The sequence below is a fragment of the Chanodichthys erythropterus genome, chromosome 9, assembly GCF_024489055.1.
Source record: "Chanodichthys erythropterus isolate Z2021 chromosome 9, ASM2448905v1, whole genome shotgun sequence".
Classification (NCBI taxonomy): domain Eukaryota; kingdom Metazoa; phylum Chordata; class Actinopteri; order Cypriniformes; family Xenocyprididae; genus Chanodichthys; species Chanodichthys erythropterus.
In genome coordinates, this window is record NC_090229.1 from 27,492,083 (window position 1) to 27,504,405 (window position 12,323).

Sequence of the window (12,323 nt, forward strand, 5' to 3'; positions counted from 1 at the left end):
AACTCAACTGTTTAACTCTAGGGGAGTTGGAAAATGAGCCTATTTTCAAAAATAGAGGCGTGTTTCTTTAATGTAGTAAAGTAGAGCAGTGCTGTAGATCAGATATATTTTGACTTTTATGCTTTTTGAATTTGGTAAATGGCTATAAATATCAGTCAATGCATATCATGTGTTGATGAATTAAACATTGGTACAAAAATATTTATACAATTAAAAATATACAATTAAACATTGTTACGGAAATATTTTATCTAGTGGGTTCCCCTCACATTCAACTTGAACACAGGTTTTGCTTGTTAGGTAAGGTACGAAACATCAAGCTTATTTGTATAGCGCATACACTTTAAAAAAAAAGATAGATAGATAGATAGATAGATAGATAGATAGATAGATAGATAGATAGATAGATAGATAGATAGATAGATAGATAGATAGATAGATAGATAGATAGATAGATAGATAGATAGATAGATAGATAGATGGATGTAGATAGATAGTAACTGAAGCCACTAGTGTGCCAATATTGCCAATAACCAAATAACCAAACTTATTTAAAGAATGAACACTTGAAGTAACACCTGCATGATAAAAACTGCCTAAAATGACAGAAACCATCTTTGGAAAAAATTGTTTAAGTGTAAATTGATTGTTTAGTTTGTCTTACATTCCATTGCATTTCATGGAGAGCGTTTATGACCTATAGCTGCTTCCAGTCACCTGGGGGTGATCTAGATGTTTTGGCTTCACTTTTCAGGACTGTGCACGCTTGGTATAACGCTATTCCCACATGGTTCATTTTAAATTTAAGCTTGGTGTCTCCATAATAATAATATTATTTCAATCATGACAACTCACAAAATAGTTTTAGCATGGTAATTGATATGGCATTGTTAATGTATTTGGTCCAGGTGAACTAGATCGTCTACACTGCTGCTGCTGTTGATTATTGCTGCTGTTGCTGCAGAGCAAGTATGGACTTGCTACTGCTAATAGATACACAGACACACTGCTGTGAGCATGTAAGATATGCTGCTGCGGCATAAAAACACATGCATATTTCAACGTTTCAATCTTCTGTTTATTCAGCTACAGCGATTGTATAGGATTTAATGGAATGATGAGTGTTCTACTTCGGCAACAAGGCATATTTGCAGTTTCTGCCCGAGAGCGCCCTCTGGCTTTCAGATGGAGACACATTTACTACTGATCACAGAGCCGTACAACTCTGACAAGCTACGCATGAAATAATCACAGCCTTTGCCAAATTGCATGTGATAAATCGTGCAGCCCTAATTTAAATATTGAGCAAGCAATCTCATTGGCTGCAAGATCAGCAGAGGCCACTCAGCTTGTGCCATGCGATAATGATGTGATTGACAAAATTAGATATTTATAATGCATGTCACAATAATTTGTTTATTATATGCTTTATATTTTTATACTTGTTCTGTGAAGGATTTTTGTGGAGTGAGGGAAACTCAAATATTAAAATGTTTATAGTGTTTACCAGTATTTCACATAATTAATAAAATATGACATGTAATAATAAAATGTGGCTTATCTGTGTTTTTTTTTTTTTTCTCAACAATGTAGTTTTGACCAGGTGTGACTTGTATGCAATGAAGTATGAAAATAGTCCTTTACAGTCTGCATACATTTAGCATTTTCAGGCCATGGAAAAGTAAGTTATTTTATTGAGTGACTTTGTCTGTTTCTGTCTTTTGTTGTACTGAAATAATATGTGAGCTGCAGAGTCATAGAGTTTGCAAAGAGCATCAGCTGCACACTTAGGTTCAGCCACAGGGGAATTATGCTTCTGAGGAGAATACATTACTCTTGTAATGAGTTGATGTACTGTGACACCACAATCTGCCACCCTTTAAACTTTCACCATGTTTCACCATGCACTTTTAGGGGCAGTTGTCCTTTGCCCTAGTCCTTCGAGACTGGAGAGTAAAGACAAGCAAACTATAGGAAGATATTTGTTGATATTTCCAGTTCTCATACCTGCTCTGCCATCACTCAGCTCGTTATTCTCCGTCTGACCACATCTGTTCAGAGACCAGCTCTAACAAATTTAATGAAGCACTGTGTGCTTGAACAAACACGCATTGACATCCAATGGTGAAACCAATTATGAATCGTAGGGCCGGTCTACAAGGATCAGAGGAGGCTAGTAATGAGGGATGTGTGGCCAAGCTAGACCTCTCTCATTTCGGGTCCCTCTCCATCTGTTATTTCCCCTGGGTCAATTATGGCCCCCTGTCACATGCTAATGTGGTCCAACCCCCGACTGAGCCTTTTGATTGGCTGTTTGCCGGCCATTTGTCATCCTATTACCGGCTTGTGGTGGGCCTGTACCTCTCTTACTCTCTACCTCTGCTGGCCTTGAGTGGTTCAGAATGCGGGGAGAATGGAATCTATTCAAGCTCACATCCACTCCGCTTTTTCATTACCGATGACACGCTAGTGTGTCTGGTTGAATTGGCCTAAATTCTACTCCTTTCTCTCCAGTAGCTCTTTCAGTTAGACTATTATTCCTTTGTATGTTTTTTTTTTTTATGTGTGTGTGTGTGTACATGCGCAGTATTGGATTATAGGATCCTAATAGTCCCTATAGAGTCTCTTAAAGCTGTTACGGTACATGATAACCACGAGTTCCCATTGTGAATGTTCAGCTTCACTGGGAAAAGAAGTGGCTCACAAAAAACAAAACAACAAAAATCATTTATAATGTTGCTAAATATTTCTATTTCAAATACATGCTGTTCTATTCATCAAAAAATCCTTAAAAAAATACAGTTTCCACAAAACTCTTAAGCGGCACTGTTTTCAACATCTGTTTTCAACATCAATAATAATAAGAAATCATTCTTGAGCATCAAATCTTGGCTAAATAAAAACCATTTACTTTTATTACTCATCTCATTCAGAGACGCTTCAAGTTTTTGCTTGCTAGCATTGAGCGCAAACATTCGCAGGCATCATTAAAAACTGCTGTACACGAAATCTTGCAAAATCACAAGTCATTTATCTGTCGTGACCTATGTAAAATGCCGTTTAGAACTTAGATATGTGGATTTTATGTAGACAGTTTGTTTAAGGTATAAAGCATTTGGAAATCGTTTTACTATATGATGTGAAAACTGAATCTTCAGACTTGAAAATCTCTCATTGAAGTAATGTATTTCAAGTGCTTAAAGCAGCCCATTTTTCCACTTTTTTTATATTAGCCATGTATAGATCTGAGTAGATTATCCACAACTCAAGTATTAGGTAGAAAACCTGCTACAGGCGCTACTTAACTATGAGAGCTCTTGAGCTGACAAAAATGAAAGCTTATAATAGTTTTAATCAGGTGTGTGGTTAAATGCTCTATACAAATGTGGATTGTTCTCCAGTAGGTCAAGTGTAAGCCATAGAGGAGAGACACAGAGAGACTAAAGCACTTCAACAGTTGCAGGACTCATTCAGCTCTATATAAATCTCTCATTTAGTGTAATGCTGGGATTGATGACAGAGAGCGATAGGTCCTGTGGAGAATGATCCATATGAGTACTGCGTTATTGTGTTAATCTGCTGCCATGAATGAATTCCTATGGCAGTGGAAAGTGTTGGGTAATAACTGCATAGATGTTTTAAATTATTATTTTAGGGATTCATGCGCATAGCGCTGAAAGGCAGACAAAACTGCAAGTCGTAGAGGGCTGGTAGTACTTAGTACTACAACGTCACCAAGGCTCGCCCCGATCGGCCTGACTGGGGTGCTACAGCGGTCAAAATTACGAAATGGCTAATAACTCCTGAACTGTTAGGCCTAGTGTCTCAATTGTCTTATATCGTTGGAATCCTTGACTCAAGCTGGACAAGATGGACATGCCTCGGTTTCGCTTACCGTTTTGGCAAAATTTTCGGGTATTTTGGATTTTATTTGAAAAAACTACTCTTGTAAACTAGTCCTAGGTTTTTGACCCGATCGGAGCCAAAACAGTGCAGCGAGATTTTCTAGAGTCTGATTGTAACTGATAGTTATTAAAAAAAAAAAAAAAAGAAGTTGAAATTCCAATTCATGATCCCTAAAGGCCGCCAAAAAGTTGGAAGTGGGTGGAGCCATTTTACTAAAATGGCTATAACTTGTGAACGGAATGAGATTTTCACCAAACTCACCACACCTATGTAAGAAGAGCTCATTCTGTGGTCGTGTGAAAAAGGACACAGCAACTGGCCACTTGGTGTCGCTATACTAGGAAAAAAAACATGAAAAAGGCTATAAATACAAAGTTCTGGCATGAAACTCTAATGGGCAGGCTAATAAGTCCTTAACTCAACCTGCTAATAACCACATCATTATCTATAGGTCACAGATGATTGGTTCCTGCTGTATTAGTAGCCAATGAACTGCGTGCTTAATCTTTAAATACATGAGTTAGCATTTGCTTAGCAGCGCAGCATGCTTCAGAAACCCTCCAGCTCCACCTGTATAGATCTGCTACGGGTAATTCATGTACGCTATATTTTATAGCATCAGCATGTCTTGCTCACAGCAGCGTGTCGTGTATGTATTGGCAATAGCAAGTCCCGTACTTGCTCTGCAGCAGCAGCAGCAGCGTAGCAGATCTATTCCGCCAAGACCAAACTTATCTACTTTGTCATATCCATTACCATACCAAACACTCCGAGAGTTGTCATGACAGAACTACTTCACTGTTATTCTGATGGACTTGAAAATTGTCTGTCTATGAGGACATTGTTACATCTTGAAAAACATGTCTTTTTGAGCAGCTTTCAGATAACATTAACAGAGGCCGATCAGAACAAATCTCGGTGGGCCTGTTTGACTCACGGCCCTAGAGGTCTGTGAGAAATTGATGCGACGATTTTTCGCGCACACTCATGATATTCATACCACATGGTAGAACTCCTTATTCTGAGCAACTTTGCCTCTAGGACCGCCGCTGTCCATCAAATCGTTTGTTAAATATTGGCGATTGTTTCTAAAACCAACTTTGGAAAGCTAGTCCTTGCCAGGAAAATCCAGCCTCACTGCTGTACGAGCGGATGAGTCTGGTCGCCATTGAATCAATTCGTTTTCTAGGGCGGAGCAAATCCGAGCAAACAGGAAGTGGAGTAAACCAATCAGAGAAGGGCGGATATGACGTTAGCAAAGCGACAAGAGAGGCAACAGCGAAAAGTAAATAATTAATGTGTTTTTGGTCATTTAAACTGAATTCACGGCTGAATAGAACAAACTCTCGGGTCTCGCGTGCGCAATCTTTGTTGATATTGAAGAGACTTGCGCCACACTACACTTGTAGAAAATATATCATTCTGGACTTGCCAGGCAAAGCTAGTCCTAGATTTTTGGCTCAACCTTGATAACTGTTAAAAAGCTTTAAAATAAATTTCCTATGCTAAATTGCCTGTATTGGTTGTACATGTTTTTTGTTTGTTTGTTTTATTAAAGCTATTTTTATTTATTTATTTATTTATTTATTTGTCGTTGTTGTTTTGTTTTTTGCTTTGGCCCTTATTTACATCAAGATTATGCCTGAATCAACCAATCTGTAATGTCAAAACTGCTTAAAGATACATACAACTTTCTAAATAATATGGCCTTCTGTGATATATTTACATTTGCATTGATTGATGTTTGTCTCTCTTTCTGTCTTTCTCAACACTGCAGGGTGAAGTTAAAAGATGGAGTGGCGTTCCTTGGTGCCCGACCCAGTAACCCCACGCTCTGGATGGTTAGTCAAGATGTCAGAACAGAAGGTCACAGGGTTGTGACCCTGCATTGTCGCCGCAAGGAGTCCAGCTATGGACAAAGGTCAGTTACCATAAGCTAGCTCAACCTCAGGCTGCTCTGGTAATTTACTTAATGTATTCTCTATGAGTGCTTTGTAAAGTGTTGTTGGTTTGTATGCTCAATGGCATTAAGAAAAAAATAAATAAAAAATTATTTCACTTTAGACACAGCAGGACCTTTATGATGTTATGCGGTCATAAACAGCCTCTCTAAAAATGTATTAGGACACTTGTGTTTAAAATGTAAGAGGGTCTTTCTTCAAGTAAGGCAACGTTTGAACCTATGGAAAAAAAAAAGTCTTGAAACACACTTTTCACACTCTCACTCGTTTATTTACTATTAAACAATTGCTAACTTTTGGAGAAAAAAACAAATATTAGACCAAAATCAAAGGGCAGCCACAGTTTGTTAAAAATTTATACAAATAATTTGTACGCAATAAATATTGAAATGGTTTACGTTTATTTCACAGTTTGTTTGATCATCATAGTTAATAATTCATATTTTTATAATGAATTTTCATATTTTAAGATTGAAAGTCTGGCTCTGGGACAAGGGTTAAACAATAATAATAATGAATAAAATAATAAAAATCAACTACTGGGAAGTAAAAATTGGAGAAATACAGATGATCTTTCATTACAGAGACAATAATGGCCTTTATTTTTAATGGACTTCACACATCTTCCAAAATGACCTGGGACTTCATTAAAAGTGAAGTTAGTTCTGAGCATTTGTTTACAGATGCCTTTTGGTTTAATGTTTTGCATGTTTGATGTTTTACATCTTTGATTTAAGTTTTCAAAAGTGTCCAAATACTTTTTTTACGGTCACTGTACATGTTTAATGTGTTTAAATAAAGATTTTCCTCAACTCATCAAATAGTAATATTGGGATTAGGATAACTGGACATCAACAGAAATATTAAAGGAAGGATTTTAATTCCATGTGATGGATTTAAGAGTGTGCTTTGGAACATACTTTACTTTGAAGTAGTTAAAAGCTGAACAGAAATATATCCAGTGGATAATTAAAGCCGAAGTGCTTCATTTACATTCTGTTAGTGTGACCAAGCGGAAATGAAAAAATAATGACTGTTTTCATATAGGTTTCTCCAACAGGAAAAGGAAAGGGTACTGTAACATAAAAAAATAATACTCTTTTTTTTTTTTTTTTTTTTTTTGGTATCATTTGCTTTTTAAACTAAACTTAAATAATGGCTTTTCAGCTTGTATGCTACGCCTGCCTGTGTATATTAATCTTGCCCCTTTTTCCTTCCTATTAGAATATTGAATCAGTAATCCAAGGGGGTCTTCGTCCAAAATTTGATTCATCCATTTACAGATCTTATTTGCATGCTTAAATTAATCTGGAAAATAGGAAACCATGTTGATTGATGCGGAAGAAAAAAACACACTGGTCGTAATTAAGTGTGGATTTGCAGTCTTTGTGTGTCATCATGCTCTTAATCGCATTTCTCCACAGATCTGGAAATAGTGTTAATGAACTGGGCTCTGTACTGACAGGTGTAATTTTCCGCATTAAATGCAGTTTGGTGGAAGTCTATAAACTTTAGATTAAGCTCAGCATTATCATGAAGCTCAGCTTGGCAGTGCAGAAATAACATGCCCTAGTAAACAGGACTTTTGCATTGCAGTATGCACCTTGTATGTATCAGAAATGAATATACGATATGCATGTATGTATGCATGCTCTAAAGTTTGGGTCAGTAAGATTTTCTTTTTTTCTTTTGATGCACGGAACGAGCTGTTGTTGCTGTTCAATATAGTGTCATAAATGACTGTTGTGTCAGTCTTAAATTGTCCTTCCTCTCATCGTCTGTGAAGTGCTGCTGGACAGAGGCGTCCTGCTTTGGGCCCTCATCCACAGAGGCCTTGTTTTGGGCGAGGGAAGGAGCATTTATGGGGCGTTTCGTCTGCTTTTCAAAACAAAGAAAAAAAGTGAAGGTATAGGAAGATGGTTAATTTGTGGCAACAGCAGGAAATAAGTGGGAAGTATATTCATGCAGTGTGCACATGTCAAAAGATCAATTCTGATTTGAAACTTGTGTCATGAAAAGTTGTTTTGTCCTCTCACACTTCTCTGTAAGCTATTCAGAGGTTGAATTAAAGTAAATGGCTGAACTTAAATTGAAAGCTAGTTTTGAACAAAACCAGCAACACTTGTGGCGTGGAGGAACAAAAAATAGAGCTAAAAGATCAAAACTTTATTTTGCCAACGCGTTTCAGCACACAGGCCTTCGTCAGGGCTAAAAGGTTACAGGTGTGTGTAGAGGTTCCTTTAAGTGCAAACAGAGACAAAATTCAAACTTACAATGAACCAATGAAAAAAAATGCATATAATAACATCCACCAACCACAAAACTTATAATAAATAATCATGCATCAACAAATGGTTTCCTTGCATTGAACACTACTTAAAAAGGAATTATTTTTAATATATGCAAACAACACCAATCGCATATATAGTTTTGTTGAACATATATAATATATACCCCTATTACATATACATAAAATTACATATATATCATCCACCAGTCACAAAACGTATAGTAAATGAAGAAAAAAAATATTTGTTTTATATATTTTTAGTATATGTAGATAACAACAATCACATAAATAGTTTTAGTGAGCATATACAGTATATACCCTTAAAAAAAATTTAATAAGGAAACGTACAATACACACCTTTTATAACAAAGTATAAAGACCAATTCCTCATTAATTCCTCATTAAGGAAACAGACTTTTTAAATAAAAAAAAAAAAAAGCCTCCCTTCTTTTTCTAATTAAGTCAACGTTACCTCCTCATAGTGGAATTTTTATATGCTCAATACCAAAGAATAAAAAGGAGGACATAGTATGATTACATTCTTTAAAATGTTTTGCTACTGCTTTTACTGGAACTTAAATAGAGACATAACAAACTCAGTCCATGCACTGAAAAAAGGTTAAGACATCTTAATTATTAAAATATGCCATCCAGTAATTTATGTTTCACCATATAAAAATGTGGTATTGTGAATCACACCTGATTATGGTAATCTTAAAAACATGTAATTTATTTGCACCATTTTAATCCAAATGTGTGACTTTCTTTCTTCCATGTAAAGAATATGCTGGCAGCTCGTTTACATATAAACTTTAAATATAGTGTACATGTCATGTGGACATCATTTTGGAGCTTGACAGCCCCAGTCATCATTCACTTTTTATATGGAAAATAGCAGCCAATATATTCTCTGCAAATTCTAGTTTTGTGTTCCACAGAAAAAAAAAAAAGAAAGTCATACTGGTTTGGAACAACATGAGGGTGAGTAAATTATAACAAAAAGATTTCCTTAATATAAGATTATCAAATTAGAAAAGTGTTGCTGTACAAACTATAGTATCCGTAAAACAAATTAACTTTTTTTTTTCATGTTTTTCCATATGTCACGAGATTTTAAGTAGCTGTTAAACATGCTTAATCAATTCTTTGATGCCAAAGTCTAATCAATCCAGAAAAAGCTGAAAGTAAAAATCCCAAAGACAAAAAGAAATTTGCTTTCTCTTAATCTGATATTGTGGAATTGAATGGAATATTAACCGAGTTACCCAGCTGTCTTTGTAATAGGGAGTCCCTAGTCATGTCACATGACAAATTTCTGTTTAATCCAGTCTGGCATTGATCTAAGACCAAGAGTTTAGGACTAAATAAAGCATGTTAGCTTTAATCTAGGTCTTTGGGGACGTCCAGAGCTCTAATCTTTCCAGCTGGCGCAGGCACTTCTTAAAGACAAAGGAAGCACCACTGAGCTTACTGTGTATGATCCATTTCCCTCCTTCATCTGGCTCCTTTTTCATTTCCCCTCATTGCTTGAGCTTTTTCTCTCTATCTACGTCTTGTTTTTTTTCTTTCTACTATTATATTCTCTTTTAAATTCCAGCACATTTTGTAGATATCCAGGGGTGAATTTACTAAACAGTTGCTTCACCTGTGTTTTATTCATTAACCACCCACAATGCAGTTTAACCAGGCACTTTCTGCATCAGTATGATACTGTACTGTGCCTGTTAAAATGAAATCATTTTCTTTTCAGCGCAAACCCATTTAAAAGAGATTTTCTTTAGATCATGGCAGCAGTAATCAGTCACTTTGGACATTTTTGCCATATAAAGCTGTATGTATCATATTTGATGCATGGCTCAAAACATTATTAACATGATCAATACTTTGTAAACAATCATATATACATCTTATACTTCAGTCTTCGTTGTAAGGTATACATTCAAAATGATCATCAAATAATTTGATTGATAAATTAAATTAATAATTGAATATTTTATCAAGATATATTAAGTGCTAATTATTATTTGTATTTTTAAGCCTGCTCTGGCATTAAAATTCTTAAAGATTTCGACAATAACAATGTTTTTGCTTTGTAATTTTGTTGATATATTACATATACTACCATTCAAATGTTTGGAGGTTGCTTATTTATTTGTATATTTATTTGAATGTTTTGAAAGAAGTCTCTTATACACAGCAAGGTTTTTATTTGGTCAGAAATACTCTTCATAATAATCTTCAGTGTCACATGATCCTTCAGAAATCATTCTAAAATGATGATTTGCTCTACTATCAATGTTGAAAACAGTTACAGTTTTTTTTGTTTGTTAATATTTTTGTGGAAACTGTGATACAATTCTTTTCAGGATTCTTTGAATAGAGTTGAAGTGTTTATTTTGAAATAGGAGTCCGTTGTAACATTATAAATATTGTTGTCACTTTGGATCTTGCTGAATCTGTTGTATTTTTCCACAATGCATATACATATAATATATCATACAAAATGCATATAAAATGCAGTGAACAATGTATTTTAGTGTTTTAGATGTTATGATAGCACTTTAGTTTAGGGTCCAATTCTCTTAACTGTTAACTAGTTGCGTACCAGGATATTGGCTGTTTATTAGTACTTATAAAGCACATATTAATGTCTAATGTCTAATCCTACCCAATACCTAAACTTAACAACAACCTAACTATTAATATGCAGTAATTATGAGTTTATTGAGGCAAAATTCATAGTTGGTAGTTAGTTAATAGTGAGATTTGGACTCTAAAGTGTAACCGATGTTATATTTAGTAAATTACCATAAAAGCCTGATGTATAAAGATGAAAATTAACCTAAGACTCCAGACCGACTCACAAAATTGGGAATAACAGTGTGCAAATTGCATTTTGCACAGTTTTTGTGATCGCATTTGTGTAATTTTCTTTAGCGAACCAGGTGCTAAAACAGCACAGCACGTCCAAGTAAATTACGCTATCAGCAGAGACAATTTTTTTGTGAATTCCCTGTCATTCTCTCGTTCCGTTTTCTCACTTCTCTCTCATCTCTTCTGTTTCTCATTACTCCAGTGTTGGATCGGTTTCCATCACCTGTCATCCAGTTTCTGCTTTCTTCAATATTCTCTTGCATTTTTCATTCTCTTCATCACTGATGGAGGGACAAGGTCCTGGTGTGGATGGACGACGGGGCAGGTTGATCCACTCCAGTTCGCTCCTCTTTCCTTTATTACATTCTCCTGTTCTTTTCTCTGTGGGGGAAATTTGATTAGGCGTGCTATTACCTTCAGTGGGCACCTTTCACCCTGCCATTTATGAAAGGTGTTACTGGAGAATACTGACAGATGGAGACAGAAAGAGAGAGAAATACTGGGAAGAAATGAGATTGCATCATGTATACATAGACAAAAAGAATGGATGACATCAAGAAAAGGAAGAGAGAAGGGAAGCAGGATGTGGTTGTGTGTTTGTGTACAGTCAGCATCTTTTGCTGCTGTACAGGGTGTAGTGTGCCATGTACGTTTGTTGAATCTGTCTCTTGCATGGCAGCTTTTGTTTGTGTGAAGAAGGTCAGAGCATTATTGAGTTTTGAACAAGAGTTCACCGTCTCTTTTACTGCTGAAGATTGCCAGGGGCGTCTTGCAGACATGTGAAAGCTCACACATGCATAGCATAGAAAGAGTTTCACTTTGGTGAATCAGAAGCAGCATGCATGTGTACCAAAGAAAGCTGGATTTACACAGACCTTTGAAGCTCGACGGCGAAGTTTGAGATGGTTTAAAAGTTCTTAAGGTAGAATAAGAATCGTGGGAAAAAAGACACGTGATGATCATAACAGTGGCCAAGTGCAAAAGCAAAAAATATAATACAAGTGACATTGAGATTAGTTATTGAATATTAGTTGTGTAATTGGTTGCGACCACCCCTCCTTTCAACGTCATGATCTCTCCAAAACCAGTACCTCTAGTGTGGACCTGTTAAAGGCAATTTTAACAAATATTATACTGTAATATATATATATATATATATATATATATATATATATATATATATATATATATAGAAGAGTTCAGAAGTTTAGGTTCAGTAATTTCACTTTAATGGCAATTAATAGGTCCTTTTCATTGCCATTAAAGTGAAATAACTGAACATAGACATACAA

General features: G+C 35.7%; 1 protein-coding gene across 1 annotated transcript in view; it reads left to right on the top strand.

Annotated features, from left to right (window-relative positions):
* The window catches only part of si:dkeyp-14d3.1 (transmembrane protein 132C), a 440,140-nt gene that overhangs the window by 237,987 nt on the left and 189,830 nt on the right, over positions 1 to 12,323 (top strand). Inside the window, exon 3 of the mRNA XM_067395195.1 lies at positions 5,684 to 5,827. Coding sequence (XP_067251296.1) covers positions 5,684 to 5,827 — 144 coding nt within the window. The remainder of the gene's footprint in view (positions 1 to 5,683; positions 5,828 to 12,323) is intronic.